Source organism: Podarcis erhardii (genome assembly GCF_964252035.2).
Source record: "Podarcis erhardii genome assembly, chromosome: 7".
NCBI classification, from domain to species: Eukaryota; Metazoa; Chordata; class Lepidosauria; order Squamata; family Lacertidae; genus Podarcis; species Podarcis erhardii.
The window spans coordinates 76,444,460-76,471,785 of NC_138511.1; the positions used below are offsets into that span (position 1 = coordinate 76,444,460).

Here is a 27,326-nt window from a genome sequence, read left to right on the forward strand (position 1 = left end):
GGCTGGGAAACAGGGAAATGTAAATATCTTTTTTTGTTACACTTGATGAGTGTTTGGTGGAGGGCAAGGAGAACCATGGGGCAGGGTCCAGGATTACTGCCACCAGACCTCCCCTTTCATGATGTAACCGTGTTGTATGAGTGATGTAGTTTGGGGGGCTGTAACATGGGGTTTAGCATCTAATAAAAGTTTGGGGGCTCTTTTGTTCGGGGCTTCCTTCTTGTTCCACCTTGTGGCAGGTGGGAGTCCTGTCACGACAGTCTTCAATAAAGACTAAGACTAGTGGCTGCTGTTTTGCTCTGGTATTCCTGGCTGGTGTCCTTGTTTTTTGTCCAAGGGAGCCCTCAGATTTCTCCGTTAACAGCTACAACTCCCATCATCCTTGTCCATTGGCCAAGCAATATTATTATTTTTTGTTTTTGTATTATGTTTTTGGGGGACAGGGGGCGGGTGGGTGTGGAGGACTCCCTGGTCCTGAATGGGGTAACTGTGCCTCTGAAGGACCAGGTGTGCAGCCTGGGAGTCATTTTGGACTCACAGCTGTCCATGGAGGTGCAGGTTAATTCTGTATCCAGGGCAGCTGTCTACCAGCTCCACCTGGTACACAGGCTGAGACCCTACCTGCCCGCGGACTGTCTCGCCAGAGTGGTGCATGCTCTAGTTATCTCCTGCTTGGACTACTGCAATGCGCTGTACGTGACTGGGGGCGGCCACCAAGACCACATAACACCGGTCTTGAAAGACCTACATTGGCTCCCAGTACGTTTCCGAGCACAATTCAAAGTGTTGGTGTTGACCTTTAAAGCCCTAAACGGCCTCGGCCCAGTATACCTGAAGGAGCGTTTCCACCCCCATTGTTCTGCCCAGACACTGAGGTCCAGCGCCGAGGGCCTTCTGGCGGTTCCCTCATTGTGAGAAGCAAAGCTACAGGGAACCAGGCAGAGGGCCTTCTCAGTAGTGGCGCCCGCCCTATGGAATGCCCTCCCATCAGATGTCAAAGTGATAAGCAACTATCTGACATTCAGAAGACATCTGAAGGCAGCCATGTTCAGGGAAGTTTTTAATGTGTGACATTTTAGTGTATTTTTGGTTTCTGTGGAAGCCGCCCAGAGTGGCTGGGGAAACCCAGCCAGATGGGCAGGGTACAAATAATAAATTATTATAATATTATTATTATATTATTCCTTCAGTGGTTGGGTTAAATGAATGTGATGGCTAAAGGAATGGATTTAACTCAAAGATATTCAACTATTAGACTTGGAAGGGCATGATATTAAGTATGGATGGCATACCAGTCTCTGGTATGAGAAAGTGAAAATATGTAAAAACTTTTCAAACCATGTGATTAGAAAAAACCTGCACAGAGTTTGGGAAAAAACATAAAAAACTGATTAGAAAGAAAATCACCATTGTGGCTATCCCCAATGGATGTGATAGCAAGGAACAGAATGAACATGGACCATCAGTGAATAACCTACAGAGATCTCTTAGATTTAAGAGAACAGGAGGGCAGAATGAAAAAAAATTGGAAGAGATAAAGAATCAAGTGGTGGATTGACCAGATTCACCAACTTAATGAAGTATTTAAGATGGACAAGAAAATGGGTTTGCAGACCAGAGTTCCCAGTTTGAAAGGGAACTTTTATGAACTAAAGAGAAAACATTGCATAAAATGTACAGGCTGCTGCTAGAATGGGAAAAGAAAGGTGAATTTGTGAAACCCATTAAGGAATTCTGGGAAATGATGTATAACGAATTAAAAAATAAAAATAAAAGAACATTTACCAAGAAACCAGAAGCCTTTTTTGGGGAATGGTAGCAACAGAAGGGCTCCCCCCCCCCCAAGAAAAAATCTGTTCATATGCCACTACAACAGCTCGAATTTTGCTTCCACAAAAATGAAGAACAAACGATGTACTGACTAGAAATGACATTTCAAGATGCTGGAATATGCAGAGTTAGTGGGTCTGACTAGTAAGATACGAGAACAAGATGGTCAGGAATATAAAAAGGACTGGGAAATGTTGAGTATTTTTTTAAAAAATCACTATATATCGTATTTTTCGCTCTATAAGACGCACCTTTTCCCTCCTAAAAAGTAAGGGGAGTGTGCGTCTTATGGAGCAAATGCAGGCTGTGCAGCTATCCCAGAAGCCAGAACAGCAAGAGGGATCGCTGTGCAGTGCTCCCTCTTGCTGTTCTACCTTCTGGCTTAGCTGTGCCAAGCCTCTTCAGGGCAGGGGGAGCCTTCATCCAGTGTGGTGTAGTGGTTAAGAGCGGTGGACTCGTAATCTGGGGAACCGGGTTGGCGTCTCCGCTCCTCCACATGCAGCTGCTGGGTGACCTTGGGCCAGTCACACTTCTTTGAAGTCTCTCAGCCCCACTCACCTCACAGAGTGTTTGTTGTGGGGGAGGAAGGGAAAGGAGAATGTTAGCCGCTTTGAGACTCCTTAAAGGGAGTGAAAGGCGGGGTATCAAATCCAAACTCTTCTTCTTCTTCTGCCCTGAAGAGGCTTCACGCAGCTATCCCAGAAGCCAGAACAGCAAGAGGGATTGGTGCGCAGCGATCCCTTGTGCTGTTCTGGCTTCTGGGATTCAGAATATTTTTTTTCTTGTTTTCCTCCTCCAAAAACTAGGTCTGTGTTATGGTCTGGTGCGTTCTTATAGAGCGTGAAATACGGTATATGCGAACAGATTACCAGGTCTTGAATAAATTCAGCGGTGTAAGAGAAAGCAGGAGATGAAGAGTAGATATTGGCAACTTAGAATATGCAGAAGTGGAAAACAAAAGAAACCAGGAAAGGAGGGGAAGGGAAACCTATATGTGGGGGTGGTTTTGTTGTTGTTGTTTGTTATCAGTCATTTGTAATTTCTTTTTCTACTCCTTTTGCTTTTTTTACATGTTCCTTTTGAATTGTTTATAAGGATGCAAATAAAATTATAATAAAAAAGGTAAGGAATGAGTAAGATGGGCACCTTTTATGAATCAAGCAGAAAGAGATTATGAATTGCATTATTTGCTTCGAGTCTTTGGCCTTCAAATTTTGTATGTTCCGTATGTGCACATGACTACTGTGATTCTTCTGTTTGTCTTGCAGCTTGTGGTTTTAATAAAGAATATTTTTAACACAAGCACACAGATTTCCAAGTCTAAAAGGCAACCTCATTACAAAGACAGAATTGCGCCTTTGGATTTAAAGGCAGCTCTCCATTTCCATACGTTGAAGGCATGAACGACCGTGCCTGCTTGCATAAAGGGCGGTTGGTATAAGGTTCTCAACATCAGTACCACCCTGTGGGAATCCCTTGCAGAATTGTCCCTAATTCACTGCATGGGACGTGGGTGGCACTGTGGGTTAAACCACAGAGCCTAGGACTTGCCGATCAGAAGGTCGGCGGTTCGAATCCCCGCGACGGGGTGAGCTCCTGTTGCTCGGTCCCTGCTCCTGCCAACCTAGCAGTTCGAAAGCACGTCAAAGTGCAAGTAGATAAATTGGTACCACCCCGGCGGGAAGGTAAACGCCGTTTCCGTGCGCTGCTCTGGTTTGCCAGAAGAGATTTAGTCCTTGCAATGCAAAGCCAATGCAAAGCCAATGCAATTCTGGGCTGCATCAATAGGAGTATAGCATCTAGATCAAGGGAAGTAATAGTGCCACTGTATTCTGCTCTGGTCAGACCTCACCTGGAGTACTGTGTCCAGTTCTGGGCACCACAGTTCAAGAAGGACACTGACAAACTGGAACGTGTCCAGAGGAGGGCAACCAAAATGGTCAAAGGCCTGGAAACGATGCCTTATGAGGAACGGCTAAGGGAGCTGGGCATGTTTAGCCTGGAGAAGAGGAGGTTAAGGGGTGATATGATAGCCATGTTCAAATATATAAAAGGATGTCACATAGAGGAGGGAGAAAGGTTGTTTTCTGCTGCTCCAGAGAAGCGGACATGGAGCAATGGATCCAAACTACAAGAAAGAAGATTCTACCTAAACATTAGGAAGAACTTCCTGACAGTAAGAGCTGTTCGACAGTAGAATTTGCTGCCAAGGAGTGTGGTGGAGTCTCCTTCTTTGGAGGTCTTTAAGCAGAGGCTTGACAACCATATGTCAGGAGTGCTCTGATGGTGTTTCCTGCTTGGCAGGGGGTTGGACTCGATGGCCCTTGTGGTCTCTTCCAACTCTATGATTCTATGATACTATGATTCTATTGCTGGCCACATGACCTGGAAGCTGTACGCCGGCTCCCTCGGCCAGTAAAGCAAGATGAGCGCCACAACCCCAGAGTCGGTCACGACTGGACCTAATGGTCAGGGGTCCCTTTACCTTTACCTTAATTCACTGCACAAAGCAGGAACAGGCAGAGGCATCTCTTTGGCACTCAGGACTCTTTCTAAGCCACATTTCTCCCATCATGCTCTTTGCTTGCCTGCACAGGGAAGTAACGTGAGTGTATTTGAAAAGTAGTCTGCTTATCTGAAGGTACAATTAACCTTTGTTCGTTTCCCCTCTTTTTGCCTTGACGTTGAACTATGAATGTAACAGTCATCCAGGCAGGTTACTTCATCTCCACTTGCTAATGCTGAAGGACTGATCTGTGAGCTGAAGACTTTCAGTGTGCAGGAATATCTCTCTGGAGATCTGACGTGGGGTAAGTAGATGTGTTGCCTGGAAGAGGGGCTTATCCTGGTTGCCTTCACCTATGCTTAGCCTACTCATGTTAGAAAATGCCATCAGTGATCTCTGATCACTGAGAAGTTCTGTTGTGGCTCTGTGATCAGAGGAACCTCCCCCCCCCCCAGAGGACAATTAGGACAATGGGAGAGGTGAAATGCCTCAGAAAAATAGCTGGAAAGATAAATTGGAATGTATGGGTATGGAAGGGATGGAGAGCAGGTTGATTAGGATGGGAAATGGGTTAGATAAGTATCCTAAGACACGAGACCAGAAATTAAGAACTACATTTGACTCTTGGATAATGAAATAAGGATTTCAACTTCAAACGTTAAAGGACTGGGGTAGAGTATGAAAAGGAGGATAGAAACATTACTGAATAAAGATAAAGCAGATATAATATTTTTACATGACACGCATCATACAAAAGAAGGGGTTAATGAACTCAAACTGAAAGGTATAAATAATTATGAGAAAGCATATGATACTTCAAAATCAAGAGGGGCAGCAACTATAATTTCAAAGAGATGTGGGTTTAGTATAGTAAAGATGAAGAAAGATCCTGAGGGAAGATACGTTATAATCCAAGGAACAGTGGCAGTGGAAGAATACACTATGATTAATATTTAAGCTCCTAATGAAAATCAGGTGGAATTTTTTGATAAAGTGTTTAAGGAAATGGAGGACATTCAAAAAAGCTATGTGATTATAGCAGGAGATTTCAATATGGTATTAGATAAGTAAAATCCTACCCCAGAGGAAAGATGTAATAATGCTACAGGATTAGCTAAAATTGAGCGTGATGGGGGGGGGGGCAAGAAGAAATTTTCTTTCTTCTCACCAATGCATAAGATCCATTCAAGGATTGATTATATCTTTGTTTAAAAAAACTTAATACCTAAAAATTACAAATATAGAAATTGGAAGATAAACCTAGAAAGTAGAGATAGAGAGGTTATGGAACAACCAATTTCAGAAAAAGAAATAGAGGAAGTTATAGGTAAACTAAAAGGGGGGAAAGCCCCAGGAGCAGATGGAATGGGAACAGAATATTATAAGGTATTTAAAAATATATTGGTTCCTAAATTAAACATATTAAATAATTCAGTAATAGAGAGTGAGAGGATCCCTCTATCATGGGAACAATCAATAATTATCTATATTCCAAAACCAGGAAAAGATATGAAGGACCCAGGATTGTATAGACCGATTTCCCTAATAAATTGAGATGCTAAAATATTGACTGCAATAATGTCAAAAAGGATGAATAATTTTATGTATAAATATATAAATAAAAACCAACACGGCTTTGTAGCAAGAAGACAGACGTCTAGTTTAATAGGAAAAACACTGAATAAAATAGATATAATAAGAAATAAATTGAAAGCTGGTATAGTAGCATTGGGTATTTGTAACGCATTTGACTGTGTAGAATAACCTGTGGTAAAATGATTATAGAAAGTTTAGGATTTGTAGAATGATTTAAGGGATTAATAAATCAATTATACTTGAGGAACAAGGCATATCTCGTAGTGAACAATGGTATAACGGAACAAATAACACTAGCCCAAGGTACAAGACAATTTTTGTATTTTATTTGTATTGATCATTGAAACTCTGGCCAATGTAATTTGAGAAGATGGAAATAAAAAAGGAATAAGCAATAATGGGAAAAGAGAAAATAAGTTTATTTGCAGATGACACCTTGCTAACAATAAAAAATCCGTTGGGAAATATACAGGTAATAGAGGCACATTTGGGGAAAAAAACACTGGGTTAAAGCTGACTGAAAGTCCAAAGGTAGCCTTGTTATCAATTTATGATGAGGTGGAAGGTTCACAGGCTATGAAGGACTTGCTCACAAATTTATTGATATAAAGAGGTGTGGGGTATATAGTAGCTATTAATGATAAATGAACATGTGTAAATGATTTTGAGGAGATATGGAAAGTATTTGTGGAATTTGTACTGTTAAAATGGAAAGGGGTCAAACCATCGCAAGAGGTGTAGAAATTTTGGGAGGTTGGATAGTTACAATGGAATGGTCTGAGGGGCAGGGTGCACATTTCTATTTCTAATTTCTTATTATTACTTTGTCAAAAAATAAAAATAAAAATCAGTGATCTCTCCTCTAGAAGGAAGGCAGTGGATACTTAATGGTTTAAGGAGCAGAGCAGGGGCAGGAGGTTCAGTGAACCCAGCAAAGGTTGTGGGCCTGAGCAGGTTTCCAACGATGCCTATATACAGTGGCACAACCAAAGGGTATTGCATATGTGCTTCATTCTAATCTCTCTAATGGAACCAGTATCCAGAAAGAGCCTACCACCCCGCAATCCAGCAATTCAGAAATAAAAAGAAAGCAGAGGGTCGGGGAAAAGAGATGAGGACCATCCACAGAGAGGTGGTACCCTTTGATAGGAGGTGGGCATAATGCCCACCCCTACTGAGTAGGTGGCATAGTCAAAGCATGCCAGGGACTTGTTCCACAGTGCTGACTTTCACCTAAAGAAAGGAGGCGGTGATTCTATTAGACTGCCATCAAATTGCCATTTGTGCTTAACTGCTTGTCAAATACCATCATTTGGTCTTGCAATTATCAGCAAATAGTGTTTCTTTATTACATACATCCCCAAACAATTTCAACCATCTCCTTATGCAATTTAAAGTCTGGGATAATAGGAGCATGTCATCTGCTTATAGCAGCATATTTAATTTTAGCAAGTTGGTCAATGGTGTTATTTACATATACAGTGGTACCTTGGGTTACAAACACTTCGGGTTATAGACTCCGCTAACCCTGTAGTAGTACCTCGGGTTAAGAACTTTACCTCAGGATGAGAACAGAAATCATGCGGTGGTGGCGTGTAAGCAACGGGAGGCCCCATTAGCTAAAGTGGTACCTCAGGTTTAGAACGGTTTCAGGTTAATAATTAAGTTCATAACCAGAGGTACCACTGCATGTTGAACAAAAAAGGGAGCTGGCAATCAACCTTGTCTAACCGCTCTGGCTGAGTCTATTGGCCCTGACAACTGGCCTTCTCAGTCTACTCTGACTTGAAGCTTGAAGTTCTTAATTTAAACTCAGCAGAGGCACCTCTCTGACCAAGTCTCCAGTTTTCTCCATAAAAAGTTTTCTTTTCTGTCAAAGGCTAAGGTCGAGTCAATGAAGGTAAGTGATGAGAGAAGAAGGGAGGGAAGGAGAGCAGATATATGCCATTTGGTTAATTGTCCTGAGCCAAACACCATTCACAGAAATAACTCCTGAGTGAATGGATGGCAATTTGTTTGGTTCCCTTCATGTCTTCCTCCTCTCCCATCCTACCCTTCTGTTTCAATTTCATTAACCCACTAAGTGGGGCACAAACAGGTACAAAGCAAAAGTAGTTCTGGGGTGGTTGCAGCATGAGACAATGGAGTTGTGTGGGGAAGGAGGGGGGAAACAGGTGTGTGCCTGTGATTGACACTGCAACTCTCAGCTCAGACATATATTTTTTTCTAGCCAAAGTGTCTATCAATCTGATAGATCCTAATATACTTACAAAAGATATAGAAGTGAGGCATACAAAACCCTACAAAGGTCTCTATAACTATCCACATATTTTTATCTGAATGTAGAGCTACAAAAGAGTGTCAACAGTTCATGGGAAGGATTCAGAGAGCTGTGGATATAGGGTGGTATATAATTTCAATAAATAAATAAAAATTATAATTATAAATGTATTTATTCAGCTACTGCTATATTGCAGGCAAACGGTGTCAAAAGATGGAGGAGACCCAGTAAAGTATTGATGTTCTTTGTAAAAAAATCATTTAAAAATCGTTTATACACCTCCAGTGTCAAAGACCAAGGTAAAGAGGTGTGTCTTCAGCATTCACCAAAAGCCATATAATGATGGTGCAAGACTCACACCTGTCAGGAGGGAGTGCCACAGCTTTAGAGCAGTCCACGAGAATGCCATCTCCAAAGCCATTATCCATCAAGTTTTTGAAGCAGCTGGGAAAAACCAAGAGGGCAAAGCATATTACAGTTGATAAGCAACAGGCAGGTAAAATTAGTAAGTGGTCCACCAAGGTGCTCAGCAGTTTTCAGAGGATCAAGGTGGGAATTATTTTGGGAGGAGGGACCACTTATGAGAACAGGTTGGTGAAAGGCAGCACAGTTTGTTTGTTTTCTGTTTACCTTGCACCTTGAGAACCTGAAACAGAGAAGTATTAAACGTACAGCCTGAGGACATCTTCACAACAGCACAATCTGTGGTAGGCCTCTTGTCACTTAGGCAAATTTTAAGCACACCCAAACATAAACTGCAACCTATGTGGAATAATGTGCGTGTCTCCCTTCCCCAGGTTCGGCATCGCAGTTACGCTGAACAGTCACAGATCTGACCATTCGCACCATGCAGGCCCTGCAGATTGGCGCTGTGGTTTGTGCTTTCGTCAGCCTTCTGCTGCTCCTCATTGCCCTGGGCTCAGACTACTGGCTGGAAAATGAAGTGAGCTACACTGGCCTCTGGAGATCTTGTGTTAATATTGTATCAGTCGAAACTTGCAGTTCATATGGGATGGATGTGAGAGGTAAGCTTTTTGTCTTCTGCTCAGAGTACTAGTGGTGTAGTATTCAACCGTAACTTGGGGGGGGGCAGCTGACAGTTCCCCAACTCCCTGAAAATTCAGTGTGACTAGGGATAACACATTCACTCCATGCTTTTTTGGGGTGGGGTGGGGGGAGGAATCAATGTTTTGATTCAAGTGCAGTGGGTTCAAGCACAAAATGGCTGTTGACATTTAACCTCCTCCTTCCTTTCTCTTCCTTCCTTCCTGAAAGATTACATCCATGCTACCCGAGCCTTCATGTTCTTTGGGATGATCGCTGGAGCCATCTCTTGCATTGGTCTTTGTGGCACCTTTTGTAGCGTGCAATTTGGCTCCATCTCCAAGGCCAAGACCGCAGCCATAGCCAGCATTGTTGCAGGTATTATGGGGGGTCATAAGCATCTACTTCCAGTCAGTTCAGGCCCCTCAAGCCCCTGAACACAAATCTGTAGACTGTGCCAAGCTGAAATGTCTACCCAATGTGTTCTTACTTGAATCCAATGAAGTTATACTCTGAGCAGACCCACTGAAATCAATAATGAAAGGTGCTATCCAATAGTCCTCTGTCCACCTCCAGGGTTTTGTGATCCACCTACCACATCTCCACTGGATATGTAGCGGGCGTGTGGGGAAGCAGGATGATCAGGCCCAATTCCTGGCTGGTGCTTCAGTCAGGTTTAGCTCAAGCCCAATGCTATGGCATGTGGGCGGTGAGACTGGTTCCAGATGCAAGGGATGCTTGGCCAGCTCAGTTCTGCTTTCTCCTTGCCCTGGAAGCACATCCAATGGATATGTTTCAAAGGTGGAATCGGGAACTTCCTGCAGCCAATCAGAAGCCACGCTTTGGTTTCAGAACTTTTTGGAATTCAAAACGACTTCTGGAATGGATTCCTTTCAACTTCCAATATATGACTACTACTACTACTACTAAGTTATATATTTATAGGCTGCCCATCTGACTGGGTTGCCACAGCAACTCTGGGTGGCTTCCAACAAATGACAACACTATAAGACATCAAAAATTATAAATAACTAAAATGTGAAAACAATTTTTTTAGAAAAAATTATAAATAAAAAATAGTTTAAAACAACAACTCTTAAATACAATAAGTTCCACTTGGTCTCTGACTCCATCCCTGTAGCCATCTGGCAACCAGGGCACATCTTTCAGCCACTGCATTTCACAAGCTACAACGTCCGGGTCATCCTGGAATATTTAATGTACAAGCAACTTTATAACTTAATGTATTTTTTCTTAATAGCTGTTTGCGTCATGATTGCCATGGCCACCTTCACAGGGTGTGCGGGAACACAGTTCAGTTATGGATGGTCTTTTGGCTTGGGCTGGGCCTCCTTTCCTCTCTTCCTTATAACTGGTGAGTATGTGTCAAATGGGAAATGCTGAAAATGTGTGTCTTTATTTAGAGGTTTGACTTCGCATGGAGTTGGTAGCTGTTTATTTCATTACAGAACAGTCTGGGGCTGAGCTACACATTTAGCATCATCATGTGGTTGTGCCCCTGGCAGTGTGCCACTTTGGCTGCGGATGGAGGCTCATATATTGATCAATTTCCTGGTGTGACATGCTGTGCACACAATTCCACTATCAGCAAAAGAGGAAGAGGGTGGAACGTGACACAATCCCCTGGGTGTGCTTCTCTACTGCAAGCATGGATTACTTCTGGGTTTTTAGGCCTTGAAACGCATTCAGCAATGTCTTTCTCCCTTCTGACCAAAACTCTGAAGGAATCAGGTTTCCCCAGATTCAGCTCAAAGGGCAGGGAAAACATCTGAAATTAAGTTTGACCTAAGTGTGTCAGTAGGATTTCCGGACTACAGAAATGCATTTGTGCCAAACTTCAGGAATTCACTAGCCTTATTCCTTACAAATGATCCCAGAGACTTGGGCTGAGTACAAATGATATTATATTCTCGAATGAATGGAGACAGACTATTTATTTCATTCACAGACAATCTGCATTTATTTTTTGATCCCAAAAAGAAATTCTTGAGAAATGGGTTTATAACTAACTAACTAACTAACTAACTAACTAACTAACTAACTAACTCCCACCCATCTGGCTGTGTTTCCCCAGCCACTCTGGGCAGCTTCCAACAAAATATTAAAAATACAATAAAACACAACATTAACAACTTCCCTAAACAGGGCTGCCTTCAGATATCTTCTAAAAGTCAGATAGTTGTTTATTTCCTTGACCTCTGATGGGAGGGCATTCCACAGGGCTGGTGCCACATCCAAAAGTAAAAAAGCTCATTGCAGATGAGCATTGTCCCACAATGCATCTATCTGAATACTTATGAAAACAGATGGAGGCAAGCCTGGCAAGAAGAGTCCCTTGTAGAAGTCTCAAAATGAATAATGTATTCTGTGGGAGAGAACTGGGCCTGTTAGAATGGCAGGGCTTTGAGGATCAGGGCATGATTCCCCCAATGAGAAAGGAAGGTCATCCTGGGATCAGTGATCTGGATATCTCAGATAGTGTTTTATTTTCCGCTGGCTATGCCCTCACCAGCCCTTTTTCTCTCCTGATAGGTGGGCTGGCTTTCCGCGTGAATCCTGCTGCAGCAGAATGAGGAAAAGAGTGTGCTACAATTTCAGATGAGCTATGTTGATGTCACAAACACAGTCTACAGTGGAACAAGTTGGACCTGGAGGAAATGACTATACTTTCATGATGAAGATGACACATTATACAATAGCAATAGCGTTAAGGAATGACAAATTCACAGCACATTGCAATCCGTTAACTGAATACTGAACCAGCCAACTTAGTGCCCTCCAAATGCTGTTGTGTTACAAAGTAGGGCTGCCAAATCTTTTAAACCAAAGAAGAGGACATAAAAAAATCATGATTAATAAATAATGATAATAATAATAAGGGGGACGGTAGGCTTTGTGAAACTGCTCAGCTGAGCAGTTATAGCGCTGGGCTGGGGGCTCTGTAAAACTGTCTGGCTGTGGGGAGCGCGGTTGCCGCTTCCTGCAGCTGAGCACTTAAAGGAGTCCCCAGCCCGGCACTGGTTTGCCCGTGAGCAAGGGGGAGCACTGGGGCTGGCTCAGCTGGGGATTGGGAGCTCTCCTGTGCCCCAGCTGAACCACGCAAAGGAGCCCTGACACTCCTCCCGCTCTGAGGCATGCTGCTTGCGCTTGCAGAGCACAGCTGTTCATGCTCCTGGAAGGCAGTTCCCGAGCACACGTGTGCTTTGTCTAAAACCAAAAAACCCTGGACATTTTGGCAATTAAAAAAAAAATCCCCCCGGACGGTGTTTTCACCCTTTAAATACCAGATATGTCCTGGAAAAACTGGACATATGGCAACCCTAGTTACATCTCCCATCAACCTTGTCCATTGGCCTTTGACCATGCTAGCTGGGGCAGAATGGAGCTGGAGTTCACCAACATCTGGAGAGCAACAGATAGGCTACTCCCAATTCAGAAAGAAACCCTTTTTGTTCCCCTAAAAACATTTCTTTTTAGAGGTTATAAAATATTTACAGTACAGTATTGGCTAAACACATGCTAGTATTACGAATTAAGAATGATGCTAAGCAATATTATTATTCATTCAGTGGCTGGGTTAAAGTAAGGAATGAGAAAGACAGGCATCTTGTATGAATCAAGCAGAACGAAATTATGGATGACATTGTTTGTTTTGAGTTTTGGCCTTCAAATTCTAAATATTGTGTATGTGCAAATGACTATTGTGATTCCTCTGTTTGTCTCACAGCTTGTGGTTTTAATAAAGAATATATTTAAGGCAAGCACACAGATTCCCAAGCCTAAAAGGAAACCTCATTACAAAGACAGAAATATGCTTTTGGATTTACAGGCAACCTTCCATTTACGCATGTTCAAGGCATACACGACTGTGCATGCATGCATCACCACGAACCCAGAAGTGGCACGGAAAGGGGGGAAACGGCCCTAAAAGAGCATGGAAATGACAAAAACGGTGCGAAAACGGTGTCTCACAATCCCAGGAGCCTTTTGCACTGAGGTTTGAGGCCTGCAGAGAGTTTGAGTTTGAGAAAGGAGATTTGGAGGAAGCAATTGTGGTGGGGTTTGGTTGAGTTTTGGGTTACCAAAAGGATTTTTCAAGGGTTTCCTGAGGTTTAGAGAGTGCTTGCATACTTTTTCAATTGTTTTCTGCACCTGCAAACATCCCTGCAAAGACAACTGATGCAGCACAACTATTATCTACATTTATCACATGTTCCTGCATTTTTCTCTGTTGTTTATTCCCAATATCAAAATTCCCTTCCAAACCCTTTATCGTTATCACAGTCACTGTTATGTGACTTTCAATCGTGTTTAACAAATCCATAAATATGTTTACATGCAACAGGAATTTTATTGTTGTTGTTGTCGTCAGTCATTTTCAGCACTGTACTCCCTCGAAGAGTTCCTTCTTCATTCCAAGCTCTTATCTCTAAAGTTCTGGGCTGTCTTCCAACTTTCCTTTGTTTAATGAAATTCAGTGTAATTTTTTGAGTCTCTTAACGAGCAGATGTTCCCCGAGTCCAATTAAAGATATTCTGTAGACAGCAATGCCATCGCATATATCCCACAATTAATAATTTTTTGATTCCTCTAAAATCCAAGCTTGCTCTCTCTGAGCCCTAGGGAAAGCTCGCTAAGACCAAAGATTCACCTTCACTTTAATAATTGATATACGATGAAAATCCATACAAGCAGATGCAGTTTTTGTGTGAGATATACCCCAGTTGTAATCCATCAGCTAACTGGACCACCGTTCGGCATTTTATCATCCCAAGCTGAAAGCATATCAATCTAGTTTTTGCCAGTTCTAATTAGAGCCCTCCACAGATGACCGCGCCATGAAGCATCAAATTCTCAAGTTTTTATACAGTTCCTCCTGCATTCCATTTGATTAATTAGATCTTTCTTAATGAGGCTTGCCAAATTGCCAAAAGAGCCAGTGTGGTGTAGTGGTTAAGAGAGGTAGACTTGTAATCTGGTGAACTGGGTTCGCGTCTCCGCTCCTCCACGTGCAGCTGCTGGGTGACCTTGGGCTAGTCACACTTCTCTGAAGTCTCTCAGCCTCACTCACCTCACATAGTGTTTGTTGTGGGGGAGGAAGGGAAGGGAGAATGTTAGCCGCTTTGAGACTCCTTCGGGTAGTTATAAAGCGGGATATCAAATCCAAATCAAATTCAAATTGTGAAATAGCAAGTATAGAAAGGAAACAGCCGCTCACCTCACATAAACCGTAGAAAACGCTGAAAGTCCTTCTCAGTTCAAAGCTTGGCACTCAGTGACTGAATTACTTAGCAGGTCTTTTTTTGTCTCCTTCTTCCAGAACACGCCTGTATGTAAATTCAGATTCAATTATTTTTTAAAGAACAGGGATGCTCATGGCGATGGCTCTGGAGAGTTTCCAATTTTTGCAGTGCTCAGCCCCCAGCGTCCCTGCCCCCACATTCTGTAGTGAGCGGCAGTTATCAGATGATCCGCAGGTGACGGCCAGTCCCCCCCTACCCGGGGGGGGGGGGCAGGGATAATTACTCCCATATTACCCCTGAATTCCTGCACAGCTGGAGTCCAGTGCCATGGGAAAGCAGCCAAACGCGATGGCGATCAGACCAGAAGTCAGTGGGGGGGCAAAGTTTTGGGAGCAAATCCTTTGGGAAGAAGGGTGAGATATAAATTGAAGAAATAAACGAACAAGAACAGATGCAAAGTAAAGTGAGCTACAAATTGCATAAGCTCCAGTATGTCCCCTAACAAAACACAACTCCTAGGGTACAAGTCCAACTTCTCCAGAGAGTAGAAAGATGGGGATTGAGACAACCAAGTTAGCCCTAGGGGTGGGGATTTGATTCAGTCTGCATTTGAATCACACTTTCTGTAACAATATGCAAACCAAAACATCTTTCAAAATTCACACTTATCTCTTTACAAAGAATGTATGAATAGACTAGTGGATTTTCCATATGAGAATTGGTGCCTTATGGGAGATTGGGATGGAGTGGTCTCCCCAACACAGGATAAGACTTCAGAGAAGTTAATCTTTGTTGCTCTGCCCACTTTTTGCCTTGCTGTTGGCAGTTGGCTTCTTGATCATTTCTGGAACACAGTGGCAATCCGGGTGGGTTGCAGCATTTCCTCTTGCTAATGCTGAAGGCCTTTTGCAAGTTGTTTGTGTGTTGTAACCTTTGAAGACAGAGCAAAGGAGAAGCAGAGAGAAGGACTGAGCTGTGAACTGGAGGTTTTTGGTGTGCAGGAACATCTCTCTGGAGATCTGACGTGCGGTAAGCAAATCTGTTGCCTGGAAGAGGGGCTTATCCTGGTTGCCTTCACCTATGCTTAACCTACTCTTGTTAGGAAATGCCATCAGTGATCTCTCCTCCTGAAGGGAGGCAGACTCACAAAAGGCCAGTGGATAGTTAATGGTCTGAAGGAGCAGCAGCAGGACCTGGAAGCTCAGCAATCCCAGCAAAGGATATAATAAGAAGAAATAATCTGAAAGTTGGTATAGTAGCGCTGGATATTTGTAAGGCATTTGACTATGTAGAATGGTTGGCATTAAAAATGATTATAGAAAGCTTAGGATTTGGAAAACACTTTAAGGGATTAATAAATCAATTATATTTGAGGAACAAGGCATATGTCATCGTGAACAATAGTATAACAGAACGAACACTAGTTCAAGCTACAAGACAAGGATGCCCCCTTTCCCCTATTTTATTAGTATTGATCATTGAAACTCTGGCCAATGTAATTTGAGAAGTTAGAAATATATAAGGAATAAGCAATAATGGAAAAGAGAAAATAAGTTTATTTGCACATGACGCCTTGCTAACAATCAAAAATCCATTGGAAAATATGCAGGTAATAGAGGAACATTTGAAAAAAAATTGGGTTAAAGCTGTCTGAAATTCCAGAGGTAGCATTGTTATCAATTTATGATGAGGTGGAAGGTTTGCAGGCTATGAAGGGCTTGCTCAGAAATTTATAGACAGCTGTATGAGTTTTTATAGCTAGGAAGTGGAAGGGGCAAGGTGAATATAAAATAGAAGAATGGTATAAAGAGGTGCGGGATATAGCTACTAATGATAAATTAACATGTGCTATTAAGGTAAAATAGGGAATATGTAGGAAAAATGATTTTAAGAAGATATGGAAAGTATTTGTGGAATTTGTACTGTTCAAACGGAAAGGGGTCAAACCATCACAAGAGGTGTTGAAATTTTGGGAGGCTGGATAGTTACAATGGGAGCTGGCAAACAACCTTGTCTAACCGCTCTGGCTGAGTCTATTGGCCCTGACAACTGGCCTTCTCAGTCTACTCTGACTTGAAGCTTGAAGTTCTTAATTTAAACTCAGCAGAGGCACCTGTCCATCTTAGTCTCCAGTTTTCTCCATAAAAAGTCTTCTTTTCTGTCAAAGGCTGAGGTCGAATCAATGAAGGTGAACGATGAGAGAAGAAGGGAGGGAGGGAAGGAGAGCAGATATATGCCATTCGGTTATTTGTCCTGAGCCAAACACCATTCACAGAAATGACTCCTGAGTGAATGGATGGCAATTTGTTTGGTTCTCTTCATGTCTTCCTCCTCTCCCACCCAGCCCTTCTGTTTCAATTCCATTAACTTACTAACTGGGGCACAAATAGGCACAAAGCAGAAGTAGTTCTGGGGCGGTTGCAGCTTGAGGAAATGGAGTTGTGTGGGGAGGGTGGGGAGAGCAGTTGTTTGCCCGCAATTGACACTGCTAGCCACCATTCTTCAGCTCAGGCATATAATTTTTCTAGCCAAAGTGTCCATCAATCTGATAGATCTTAAAAGATATAGAAGTGAGGCATGCAAACCCCACAAAGATCCTTATCACTATCCACATATCGGAATGCAGAGCTACAAATTAGTGTCAACAGTTCATAAGAAGGATTCAGAGACCTGCAGCTGTATGGTGGCATATACCATATTTCTCCGTGTATAAGACAATGCTTTTTGCTAAAAAAAAAGAGGCAAAAATTGGGTGTCGTCTTATACACGGAGATTGAATGCAGGGGGGACGTGTGATTAATGGTAGCAGCAAGAAGGAGATTGGCAGTGGCAAGTGGGCAGGCAATTGGCGGCTATGGCAAGTGGGCAGGTGGGCTGCTGGTGGCAGTGAGCGGGCAGACAATTGGTGAATGCAGTGAGGTGTGCATTCAGCAATGGCTGTGGCAAGCGATTGGCAGTGGCGGGCAGGTGGGCGAGCGATTGGCAGAAGTGTTTCCCCCCACCCCCCAAAGAGGCTAAACAACTGAATTTCTTAATTTTGGGTTTAAAAAATAGGAGTTTCTTATACAAGGGGGCCTCTTGTAAATGGAAAAATACAGTATTTTCAATAACTAAAAATAATTATAATTATAATCCAGTGCACAAATGTCTTTGTTCAGCTACAGCTATATCGCAGGCAAATGGTGTCAAAAGATGGAGGAGACCCAGTAAAGTATTGATGTACTTTGTAAAAAAAAAAAAAAACATTTAAAAATGGTTTATACACCTCCAGTGTCAAAGACCAAGGTAAAGAGGTGTGTCTTCAGCATTCACCAAAAGCTATATAATGATGGTGCAAGACTCACACCTGTAAGGAGGGAGTGCCACAGCTTTAGGGCCATCTCCGAATCCATTATCCATCAAGCTTTTGAAGGAGGTGGAAAAAACCAAGATGGCAAAGCATATTACATTTGCTACAAATAATTAGTTCTGACCAGCATTTTCTGCTGTAGACGTTCTTTTGACAGGTTATCAGGGCTTTATATTCTCTTTTTAAGGCACGTACGGAGAGATAGGCTTGTTGGCTGGCTGAGTTAACAGATGTCAGGGCGGCTTTGTAGGCGCTAAGCAACAGGCAGGTAAAATTAGTAAGTGGTCCACTCAGCAGTTTTCAGAAGATCAAGGTGGGAATTATTTTGGGAGGAGGGATCACTTATGAGAACAGGGTGGTGAAAGGCAGAACAGTTTGTTTATTTTTTGTTTATCTTGCACCCTGAGAACCTGGAACAGAGAATTAGTAAACGTATAGCCTGAGGACATCTTCACGACAGCACAATCTGCAGTAGGCCTCTCGGCAGATACGTAAATTTTAAGCACAGCCAAACATAAACTGCAACCTATGTGGAATAATGTGCGTGTCTCCCTACCCCAGGTTTGGCATCCCAGTTACGCTGAACAGACACAGATCTGACCATTCGCACCATGCAGGCCCTGCAGATTGGCGCTGTGGTTTGTGCTTTCATCAGCCTTCTGCTGCTCCTCATTGCCCTGGGCTCAGATTACTGGCTGGCAAATGCCTCGGGCAACATTGGCCTCTGGAAAGCTTGTGCTAAAGTTCTGGGAAGTTATACTTGTGGTTCACTTGGGATGGATGTGAAAGGTAAGCTTTTTGTCTTCTGCTCGGAGTACTAGTGGTGTAGTATTCAACCGTAACTTGTGCGCACGCGGGGGGGGGGGGGCAGTTGACAGTTCCCCAACTCCCTGAAAATCCAGTGTGACTAGGGATAACACATTCACTCCATGCTTTTTTGGGGTGGGGTGGGGGGAGGAATCAATGTTTTCATTAAAGTGAAGTGGGTTCCAGGACAAAATGGCTGTTGTGGGAATTTAACCTCCTTCTTCCTTTCTCTTCCTTCCTTCCTGAAAGATTTCATCCATGTTACCCGAGCCTTCATGTTCTTTGGGATGATCGCTGGAGCCATCTCTTGCATTGGTCTTTGTGGCACCTTTTGTAGCGTGCAATATGGCTCCATCTCCAAGGCCAAGACCGCAGCCATAGCCAGCATTGTTGCAGGTATTATGGATCCAGTGAAGTTATACTCTGAGCAGACCCACTTAAATCAATGATTGAAGGACCTATCCAATAGTCCTCTCTCCACCTCCAGGGTTTTGTGAGTGGTGGAGCCACCTACCACATCTCCAGTGGATATGTAGCTGGGTAGGGGGGGGCAGCAGGATGATCAGGCCCAATTCCTGGCTGGTGCTTCAGTCAGGTTTAGCTCAAGCCCAACGCTATGGCATGTGGGCGGTGAGACTGGTTCCAGATCCGATGGATGCTGGGCCAGCTCAGCCCTGCTTTCTCCTTGCCCTGGAAGCACATCCAATGGATATGTTGCAAGGGCGGAAGTAGGAACTCCCTGCAGCCAATCAGAAGCCATGCTTTGGTTTCAGAACTTTTTGGAGTTCAAACGAGTTCCGGAATGGATTCCTTTCGACTTCCAAGATACAACTGTATAGTATTCTTCTTCTTCTTCTTCTTCTTCTTCTTCTTCTTCTTCTTCTTCTACTACTACTACTACTACTACTACTACAGTGGTACCTCAGGTTACATACACTTCAGGTTACAGACTCCGCTAACCCAGAAATATTACCTTGAGTAAAGACCTTTGCTTCAGGATGGGAACAGAAATTGTGCAGCAGCAGCAGAAGCAGGAGGCCCCATTAGCTAAAGTGGTACCTCAAGTTAAGAACAGTTTCAGGTTAAGTACGGACCTCCAGAACAAATTAAGTACTTAACCTGAGGTACCACTGTACTACTACTACCAAGTTATATATTTATAGGCTGCCTATCTGACAGGGTTGCTACAGCCACTCTGGGTGGCTTCCAACAAATGACAACACTGTAAGGCAACAAACATTATAAATAACTAAAATGTGAAAACAATTTAAAACCCCCAATTATAAATAAAAAATAGTTTAAAACAACAACTCTTAAATACAATCAGTTCCACTTGATCCTTTGTCCCTATCCCCATAGCCATTTGGAAACCAGGGCACATCTTTCAGCCACTGCATTTCACTAGCTGCAGCTTCAGGGTCAGCCTGGAATATTTAATGTACAAGCAACTTAATATCTTAATGTATTTTTTCTTAATAGCTCTTTGCGTCATGATTGCCATGTCCGTCTACACAGGGGAGACAAGAGGAAATGCCTCTTATGGATGGTCTTTTGGCTTTGGTTGGGTCTCCTTTCCTTTCTTCCTTGCAACTGGTATGTGTCAAATGGGAAATGCTGAAAATGTGCGTCTTTATTTAAAGGTTTGCCTTCGCATGGAGTTGGCAGCTGTTTATTTCATTACAGAACAGTCTGGGGCTGAGCTACACATTTAGCATCATCACGTGGTTGTGCCCCTGGCAGTGTGCCACTTTGGCTCCGGATGGAGGCTCAGATATTGATCAGTTTCCTGGTGTGACATGCTGTGCACACAATTCCACTATCAGCAAAAGAGGAAGAGGGTGGAATTTGAACCAATCCCCTGGGTGTGCAATTTTACTGCAAGCATGGATTACCTCTGTGTTTTTTGGCCTTGAAAAGCATTCAGAAATGTCATTCTCCCTTCATACTGTTGTTAGCCGCTCTGAGCCTGGCTTCGGCTGGGGAGGGCAGGATATAAATAAAATTATTATTATTATTATTATTATTATTATTATTATTATTATTATTATTATTATACCAATACTCTGACAGAATCAGGTTTCCCCAGATTCAGCTCGAAGGGTAGGAAAAACATCTAAAACAATTTTGACTTAAGTGTTTTGGCAGGATTTTCGGACTACGGAAATGCATTTGTGCCAAACTTCAGCAACTTGTAATTCACTAGTCTTATTCCTTACAAACGCTCCCAGAGACTTTGGCTGAGTACAAATGATATTATATTCTAGAATGAATGCAGACAGACTACTTATTTCATTCACAGACAATTTTCATCTATTTTTTGAAACCGAAAAACACTTCTTGATAAATGAGTTGTTTTTATTTTTCTTATTTATTATTATTTTATTATAATTATTAGTAATACCCTGCCACTCTGGACAGCTTCCAACAAAATATTTAAAATACAAGAAAACACCAGGCATTAAAAACTTCCCTACACAGGGCTAACTTCAGATGTCTTCTAAAAGTCAGATAGGGTTTTTTTCCCCTTGACCTCTTGAGAGGGTGTGCCACAGGGCGGGTGCCACAACTGAGAAGTAAAAAAGCTCATTGCAGATAGGTTTTGCATTGTCCCACAATGCATCTATTTGAATACTTATGAAAACAGATGGAGGCAACCCTGGCAAGAAGAGTCCCTTGTAGAAGTCTCAAAATGAACAATGTAGTTCTGTGGGAGAGAACTGGGCCTGTTAGAATGGCAGGGCTTTGAGGATCAGGGCATGATTCCCCCGATGAGAAAGGAAGGTCATGCTGGGATCAGTGATCTGGATATCTCAGATAGTGTTTTATTCTCCGCTGGCTATGCCCTCACCAGCCCTTTTTCTCTCCTGATAGGTGGGCTGGCTTTCTGCCTGAATACTGCCGCAACCGAATGAGGAAAAGATTTCAGATGAGCTATGTTGATGTCACAGACACAGACTGTGTCACAGACACAGTCTACACTGGAACAAGTTGTACCTGGAGGAAATGACTATACTTTCATGATGAAGATGACACATTATACAATAGCAATGGAGTTAAGGAATGACAAATTCACAGCACATTGCAATCCGTTAACTGAATACTGAAACCAGCCAACTTAGTCCGCTCCAAATGTTGTTTTGTTACAAATTAGGGCTGCCAAATCTTCTAAACCAAAAAAGAGGACATAAAAAAAAATCATAATAAATAAATATTGATAATAATAAGAGGGACGGTAGGCTTTGCGAAACTGCTCAGCTGAGCAGTTAACGTTCTGGGCTGGGGACTCTGTAAAACTGTTTGGCTGTGGGGAGTGCGGTTGCCGCTCCCTGCAGCTGAGCACTTAAAGGAGTCCCCGGCCTGGCACTGTTTTGCCTGCGAGCAGGGGGTGCACTGGGGCTGGCTCAGCTGGGGATTGGGAGCTCTCCTGTGCCCCAGCTGAACCACGCAAAGGAGCCCTGACACTCCTCCCGCTCTGAGGCATGCTGCTTGCGCTTGCAGGGCACAGCTGTTCATGTTCCTGGAAGGCAGTTCCCGAGCACACGTGTGCTTTGTCTAAAACCCCAAAACCCTGGACATTTTGGCAATTAAAAAAAATATCCCCCCGGACGGTGTTTTAACTCTTTAAATACCAGATATGTCCCGGAAAAACCTGACGTATGGCAACCCTAGTTACATCTCCCATCATACTTGTCCATTGTCTGTTGGCCATTGACCATGCTAGCTAGGGCTTAATGGAGCTGGAGTTCACCAACATCTGGAGAGCAAACAGATAGGCTACTCTCAATTCAGAAGGAAACCCTTTTCATTCCCTTAAAAATATTTCTTTCTAGAGGTTACAAAATATTTACAGTATAGTATTGGCTAAATACATGCTAGTACAGTGGTACCTCTGGATGTGAATGGGATCCGTTCCAGAGCCCCGTTCGCATCCAGAAGTGAACGCAACTCACGTCTGCGCGTGCGTGAGTCACGATTCGCCGCTTCTGAGCATGCACGTGACATCATTCTGACTGTCTGCGCATGCACGAGCTGCAAAACCTGGAAGTAACACACAACCCGAAAATACTTAATCCCGAAGCTACTTCAACCTGAGGTATGACTGTATTACAAATTAAGAATGATGCTAAGCAATATTATTATTCATTCAGTGGCTGGGTTAAAGTAAGGAATGAGAAAGACAGGCATCTTGTATGAATCAAGCAGAATGAAATTATCTATGGATGGCATTGTTTGTTTTGAGTTTTCGCCTTCAAATTCTGTATAGTGCAAATGACTATTGTGATTCCTCTGTTTCTCTCACAGCTTGTGATTTTAATAAAGAATATTTTTAAGGCAAGCACACAGATTCCCAAGCCTAAAAGGAAACCTCATTACAAAGACAGAAATATGTTTTTGGATTTACAGGCAACCTTCCATTTACGCATGTTCAAGGCATACACGACTGTGCATGCATGCATCACCGCGAACCCAGAAGTGGCACAGAAGGGGGGGGGGAACAGCCCTAAAATGGTGCAAAAATGTTGTCTTGCAATCCCAGGAGCTGTTTGCACTGAAATTTGAGGCCTGTAGAGAGTTCAAGTTTGAGAAAGAGATTTGGAGGGAGCAATTGTGGTGGAGTTTGGTGGAGTTTTGGGTTACCAAAAGGGTTTTTGAAGGGTTTCCTGAGGTTTAGAGAGTGCTTGCATGCTTTTTCAATGGTTTTCTGCACTTGCAAACATCCCTGCAAAGACAACTGATGCAGCACAACTATTATCTACATTATTGTTGTTTAGTCGTTTAGTCGTGTCCAACTCTTTGTGACCCCCTGGACCAGAGCACACCAGGCACTCCTGTCTTCCACTGCCTCCGCAGTTTGATCAAACTCATGCTGGTAGCTTCGACAACACTGTCCAACCATCTTGTCCTCTGTCGTCCCCTTCTCCTTGTGCCCCCCATCTTTCCCAACATCAGGGTCTTTTTCCAGGGAGTCTTCTCTTCTCATTAGGTGGCCAAAGTATTGGAGCCTCAGCTTCACAATCTGTCCTTCCAGTGAGCACTTAGGGCTGATTTCCTGAAGAACAGAGAGGTTTGATCTTCTTGCAGTCCATGGGACTCTCAAGAGTCTCCTCCAGCACCATAATTCGAAAGCATCAATTCTTCGGTGATCAGCCTTCTTTATGGTCCAGCTCTCACTTCCATATATCACTACTGGGAAAACCATTATCTACATTACTATTATTATCTATACACAAAATGTTCTTGCTTGAATCCAGTGAAGTTATACTCTGAGCATAGCCACTGTAATCAATGATGAAAGGTGCTATTGAATCCTCCTCTGTCCACCTCCAGTGTTTTGCAAGCGGTGGAGCCACCCACCACACATCCAATGGATATGTTGCAGGTGGCGGGGGGGGGGGAGCAGGATGATCAGGCCCAATTCCTGGCTGGTGCTTCGGTCGGGTTCAGATCAAGCTCAATGCTACGGCATGCTAGTGGTGGGACTGGTTCAGCTCTGCTTCCCCCTTGCCTTGGAAGCACCCTGTTCAGCGGATTTCTGCTGGCCTTACCATGGTGCCTCCCACCCACTTGCATGTTTGGCGAACAGAAGTGGGAGTTTGGTGCTGACAGTGTAATGCACACATCATTCCATTGCATACCCTCCATCATGGAACAGGGTTACCTTCAGATGTCTTCTAAAGGTTGTATAGTTTTTCATCATAAACTTTATTGCACTAGCCAAAGGCCATGGCATCAATCACAAAGGGAACAAAAAGAAAAGCAATAATAGCTATAAAAACATCAGGCACTGCAGATACAATAAACCACAACCACATCTCCTAAAAATTATTTATTGCTTACGATAGAATAGCAGGGGTTTCTCAGGTAGAATGTGCCAGCTTAAATGTCCAAATCACCTTAGGTTGTATAGTTATTCAATTCAAAATCCTTTATTAGGCATAGCACACCACACATTAACAAGCAAACATCATGTACAAACTGTATAAAATACGGGTACAGCAAACACAATTTATCCTAGTCCTATTCTTAACTCCCAGAAATTAATCGATGTACATGAATAACATAATACAATATAATATAAAATAATAATAATACAACGCAGCAACATCACCTACCATTAAAAACCACTAAGTCTCTTTATCATGGCCCATTCTTTCTTCATGGACAGCTCTTAAAAATTCAGCTGCTATTAAAGTAATTTGATCATCACTGTCTGCCAGCATGTCCTGAACAGTTGGTTGAGTAAAAATCTGTTTATTGAATTTTAGGGCCTCAAATAATTGTATTCTGGCATAACTGCCAAAATCACCGGAAAAGAATATATGCTCTAGAGTATCGAGTTTCTTTTTTCTGCATTTGCAGAGACGCTCAGATTCTGGGATAGCTAAATATCTTCCTCTCACTATCACCGAGGGAAACATGTTAAATCTGGCCAACATAAACAGCCTACACGATTCATGTTTCTTCAGATTTGTCATGTATCCCTTTTGGAAATCTCTACACAAAGGGAGATTAAGTGGATAGGAGAGCAGGTGTTGTGCTTTGCAACCTCAAGCATGGCGAGAGCACTTTTTTCTGTGAGAGTCTTCCTAATAATTTCCCATGTATCTTTGGGATCAGAGATTTCAAAGTCAGTTAGAGTGAGCCCTATAGAATCCAGTTTTCTCCTACATATCAATGATAGATTGTAGATTGCACTATCACTTAAAAGATTGTAAAGTAGAGAATTAGGGGACAGGGCTCTATAATGGAGGAAGATCCAATATTTCAAGGTCCTCAGCCATGCTCTTACTGATAAAGGCAATATTCCCAGCTCACAACATATTGTTTCATATTTTACTGAGTTTGCAAGTCCTAATAATGACCTCAAAAGGGAAGCGTGAAATTTATCCAGCCTCTTGAGGTCACCTGAAATCCACACTGGTGTGCCATATAGAAGTTGGGCACAAAGTTTCACATCAATCACTTGCAATACAGCTGGGATGAATCTGTTTCCTACTGGAGAAAAAAAAAATAGGATTTTATATGGTGGGCTGTCACTTTGGCCTTAGCTATAGCAGCACATATATGTGTATTCCAATTCATATTATTTTTGAATGTGATTCCCAGATAATTGAAGTGCTTAACTTCCTGTATTAGATGTCCATTAATTATACAGCCTTTTGGGTTCCCTCTCTTTCTGAATTGCATAATCTTTGTCTTATCATAATTAATTTTGAGATTATTATTGTATAGTTATTTATCTCCTTGGTTCGGGGTGGGGCGTGTCACATAACTCCACACCCTCCAACATTTCTCCAATGAAAATAGGGACGTCCTGAGGAAATGCGGGACATTCCGGGATAAAATCAGAAACCAGGATGGCTTCTGTAAATCCAGGACTGTCCCTGGAAAATAGGGACACTTGGAGGGTCTGCCCTTGGCAGTGGCTGGTAACTCTGCCAGTAGATGCCAGGCAATGGCTAGAGGAAGAGGAGCGGTGGGAGGTACCAGCCAGAAAGCCCTCTAGGGAAGCCTCAGAGGAGGAAGGCTCAGAGCCGGGGGAATGATGGTGGGAGACTGAAGACAGATCAAAGTTGGAGCAAACTAGATGAGCAAACATCCAAGAGAGGGCAGCAGGAACTAGTGAGCTAGCTCTGCTGCCTTTTGCTGTTCTAGTCACCCTCTGTAACATATCTTCAGGATATAGGAGCATATAAGTATTGTTATAAATAATAATAAAAAATATGAACACAATTTTAAAAACAAATATAAATATAGTCTACTACTACTACTACAACAACTACTATAATAAGTTATATATTCATAGATTGCCCATCTGACTGGGTTGCTACAGCTACTCTGGGTGGCTTCCAACAAATGACAACATGGTAAGGCATCAGACATTACAAATAAATGAAATGTGAAAACAGTTTTTAAAAAAACAATTATAAATTGAAAAAAAAGTTTAAAACAGCAACACTTAAATACAATCAGTTCCACTTGATCCTTGACCCCAGCCCTGTAGCCATCTGGAATATTTAATGTACAAGCGACTTTATAGCTTAATGTATTTTTTCTTAATAGCTCTTTGCATCCTGATTGCCATGGCCGTCTACACAGGGAAGACAAGAGGAAAAGCCTCTTACGGCTTTTCTTTTGGCTTGGGCTGGGCCACCTTTCCTCTCTTCCTTATAACTGGTGAGTATGTGTCAAATGGGAAATGCTGAAAATGTGCGTCTTTATTTAAAGTTTTGCTTTCGCATGGAGTTGGCAGCTGCATTCTTTCATTACGGAATAGTGTGGGACTGATCTGCAAGTTTAGCATCATCATGTGGTCATGCCCCTGGCAGTGTGCCACATTGGTTGCAGACGGAGGCTCATATATTGATCAATTTCCTGGTGTAACACAGATTACCACTATCAGGAAAAGAGGTAGAGGGTGGAATGTGAACCAATCCCCTGGGTGTGCTTCTTTACCGCAAGCATGGATTACTTCTGGATTTTTTTGGCCTTGAAAAGCATTCAGAAATGTCATTCTCCCTTCATGCCAACACTATGAATGAATCAGGTTTCCGCAGATTCAGCTCGAACGACAGGAAAAGCATCTGAATCAAGTATGACCTGAGTATGTCAGTAGGATTTCCGGACTAGTGAAATGCATTTGTGCCA

At 42.7% G+C, this 27,326-nt stretch overlaps 2 protein-coding genes across 4 annotated transcripts in view; both read left to right on the plus strand.

Moving 5' to 3' along the window:
- The first annotated feature begins 4,410 nt into the window (after positions 1-4,410).
- On the plus strand, positions 4,411-13,058 carry LOC309346128 (lens fiber membrane intrinsic protein-like). 2 transcript variants are annotated; one of them, XM_081869837.1, is made up of 5 exons: positions 4,411-4,435; positions 9,011-9,238; positions 9,489-9,635; positions 10,519-10,632; positions 11,811-13,058. In XM_081869837.1, exons 2-5 carry the CDS (start codon positions 9,061-9,063, stop codon positions 11,849-11,851), a joined length of 480 nt encoding a protein of 159 aa, XP_081725963.1. In that variant the 5' UTR covers positions 4,411-4,435; positions 9,011-9,060; the 3' UTR covers positions 11,852-13,058. The 2 variants fall into 2 exon arrangements, with proteins under 2 accessions (XP_081725963.1, XP_081725962.1); XM_081869836.1 differs by lacking the exon at positions 4,411-4,435 and adding an exon at positions 4,467-4,640.
- A 1,951-nt stretch (positions 13,059-15,009) lies between these two features.
- The window catches only part of LOC309346107 (lens fiber membrane intrinsic protein-like), a 46,930-nt gene continuing 34,613 nt past the window's right edge, over positions 15,010-27,326 (plus strand). Inside the window, exons 1-5 of one of the 2 annotated variants that reach the window (XM_081869804.1) lie at positions 15,010-15,550; positions 18,432-18,659; positions 18,927-19,073; positions 20,157-20,270; positions 21,549-21,595. In XM_081869804.1, the coding sequence (XP_081725930.1) occupies positions 18,482-18,659; positions 18,927-19,073; positions 20,157-20,270; positions 21,549-21,589 (480 nt within the window). In that variant the 5' untranslated portion in view covers positions 15,010-15,550; positions 18,432-18,481 and the 3' untranslated portion in view covers positions 21,590-21,595. Of the gene's footprint in view, positions 15,551-18,431; positions 18,660-18,926; positions 19,074-20,156; positions 20,271-21,548; positions 21,596-26,741; positions 26,856-27,326 lie in introns of those variants that run through there. The other variant, XM_081869803.1, reaches the window with a different exon arrangement.

Excerpts from the sequence above, each read along its gene's own strand:
- LOC309346128 (XM_081869837.1), top strand. The coding sequence starts at position 9,061 with ATGCAGGCCCTGCAGATTGGCGCTGTGGTTTGTGCTTTCGTCAGCCTT. Across the intron at positions 9,636-10,518 it reads CATAGCCAGCATTGTTGCAG|CTGTTTGCGTCATGATTGCC; the intron begins GTATTATGGGGG and ends TTTTCTTAATAG. Across the intron at positions 10,633-11,810 it reads TCCTCTCTTCCTTATAACTG|GTGGGCTGGCTTTCCGCGTG; the intron begins GTGAGTATGTGT and ends CTCTCCTGATAG.